At 33.7% G+C, this 2,459-nt stretch overlaps 1 protein-coding gene across 1 annotated transcript; it reads right to left on the bottom strand.

Annotated features, from left to right (window-relative positions):
• Window positions 1–1,025: 1,025 nt before the first annotated feature.
• LOC145169026 (protein SKIP34) lies at window positions 1,026–1,567 on the bottom strand. Its single transcript, XM_079087622.1, has one exon. It carries the CDS (start codon window positions 1,475–1,477, stop codon window positions 1,175–1,177), a length of 303 nt encoding a protein of 100 aa, XP_078943748.1. The 5' UTR covers window positions 1,478–1,567; the 3' UTR covers window positions 1,026–1,174.
• Between the last annotated feature and the right edge of the window lie 892 nt (window positions 1,568–2,459).

Genomic DNA, 2,459 nt, shown 5'->3' on the forward strand with positions numbered 1-2,459 from the left:
TGTATATCATAAATGCTACAATAGTCAATAGTCACTTTAATGGACTATAATTGCTATAATAGTTTAAGGTAATGTCGTAAAGAACATATATAATTTTCTAATAGCCTATCGCTAAACATGAAATAGCATATACTATTTCATTCCTATCGCTACGTAGCATAGATGCATTTAATTGCTATCATCCGCCATTCAACATCAACAACTCCGGTCCTGGTCCTAGTCCAGTCCAATGTATATTATACATTATAAACAGAACAACTTAGTTCAATGTTAATTAGTCTTAGTCCAATCCAATGTATATTATAAACAAAACAATTTGTTTTGTCATGTCATGTCAGTCCTACATAACTCAATCCAATGTACATTATAAACAAAACAGCTTAGTCCAATATAAATTAGTCTTAGTCCAATCCAATGTACATTATAAACAAAACAACTTATTCTGTCATGTCAGGTCTGCATAACTAAGTCCAATGTACATTATAAACCGGACAACTTGTTCGGTCGTTGTTCTGTCACGTCAGGACTACAAAACTAATGGGATTGTTGTTCTGTCATGTCAGGACTATAAAACTAATGGGGGCCTAACTGAGCCTGCATTAAACTTTCCTCATGCAAAACTAAGTAGGCAGCATCCTTGCCCTACCATATATATACCACACAATCAATACCAAGATGTTTATAACAATAAAGTAGTGTTAATCCCAACCTCATATGCTTAAGCGAGGAGACTAAAAAGAGTTCATAAATAGTGGAATGTTAATCCCAACCTCATATTTTCCCAAGAAATTGAAAAAAAATTCATTATAAGTTTTGATATCTTCTAGTCAGATATAACATTAGGATTATCTTTTAGCTTTGATGAGAAGGTAACAACTAACAAACTCCAATTTCTGATTAAAACCATAAATTTCAAGTCTCCTAAATGTTTTATAGCAAATCACTACCAAGATTGAACCAAAAAGCTCTTAATATCACGATTTTCTAAACCACCAACTGAAAAATTCAAAATCAAAGCAATAATCTACAAAATTCGGTAATCAGATTCATTAACAAAGAAACAAGAGTGCAAATTCACCTATTATTATACACAAATTGACATACATGAATTGTATACTGATTCCTAATTATAGAAACATAAACTTCTGTTTTTTTTAATTAAGGAAATGAACATTTATTTGGATACCGGAGATTGAGAGATAAGAACAGCAAGTTGATGTTGTTGATCCATAAATCTTCGTTTAAGATACGATTCAAGAATCTCCATGACGGATACGAAACGTTTCATCTCACGAAGCTTTTTGCTGAGCTCCGCCTCTCGTGCCCTAGCTTGCTGCAGCCGTACCTCGGTCTCCGCCAATCGTAATCTCAGACTTTCCACAACCGCTGTGTTTACATCGGTCGGCGGCCGGGACCTGACAGTCGGAGGAGTAACTTCGTCTCCGGATGGTGGTAATCGCTGGGAACCGTAGCACATGTTGGAGCGGCGGATGATCGGAGAACCCGTTCGTCTCTGTGAATCGAGGTAAGAAGGAGAGAGGGTGTGTGGAGGTTGTTGAAATGAAGTTTGGGGTTTTTATTTGTCTGTGGGTTTCGAGAATAAATCACTTTGCACCTTTAAATATTGTTTTTTACACTTTGATCCCTCAATACTTGAAATAGTGCAATATACATAAAAATGTCACATACCTTAAAAAAAAAAGGCTTAAACGCATAACCAAAAAAATGACGTAATTTGGATGATGTATGTAATAAAATGATATAGTTTTTTTTTTCTTATATATCATCAGATGATTATAAATTTTACATCAGTAATCATTGTTATTGCAAAATAGCAAAAATATTGTCACAAATATTTAAGTGTGTTCCGTTTGAATGGAGTATTTTATAGGGGTGACCAAAACCAAAATCGAACCAGGAAACCAGGGGCGGATTTACATGGTGTCCTAAGGTGGCACGGACAACCCTTCAAATTTTACCGTTAAGTGCAAAATTTAATGTAAATTAATCAAAAACCGTCACAAATCCGCCACAATTCCGTCACAAATCCATCGAAATTCATCAAATTAATTCGTAATAAATGTAAATTTAATGTAAATATGTCAATGTAACCCTTTTAGTGATGAATTTTATGACGAAAATGAGTTTTTTTAATGGTGTATCCTTCAAAAAATTGTGCGACCCCTCATACATTTTTCTGCATCCGCCATTGCCGGAAACCAAAAAACCGAAAAAAACCGACAAAACCGAAACCACAATAGAAACCAACAATTTAGGTTTGAGATTTTTTAAAACCGAAATATTGGGTTCGATTTCAGTTTTAGGAAGCATAAAAACCGATAAAAGCCGAACCTATGAAAATATAATTTCTCTTTCTCTCTCTCTCTCTCTCTCTCTATATATATATATATATATATATATATATATATATATATATATATATATATATATATATATGA

This window comes from Lactuca virosa, chromosome 4, assembly GCF_052849685.1.
Source record: "Lactuca virosa cultivar CGN04683 chromosome 4, Lactuca_virosa_CGN04683_v6, whole genome shotgun sequence".
NCBI classification, from domain to species: Eukaryota; Viridiplantae; Streptophyta; class Magnoliopsida; order Asterales; family Asteraceae; genus Lactuca; species Lactuca virosa.

Excerpts from the sequence above, each read along its gene's own strand:
- LOC145169026 (XM_079087622.1), bottom strand. The coding sequence starts at position 1,477 with ATGTGCTACGGTTCCCAGCGATTACCACCATCCGGAGACGAAGTTACT.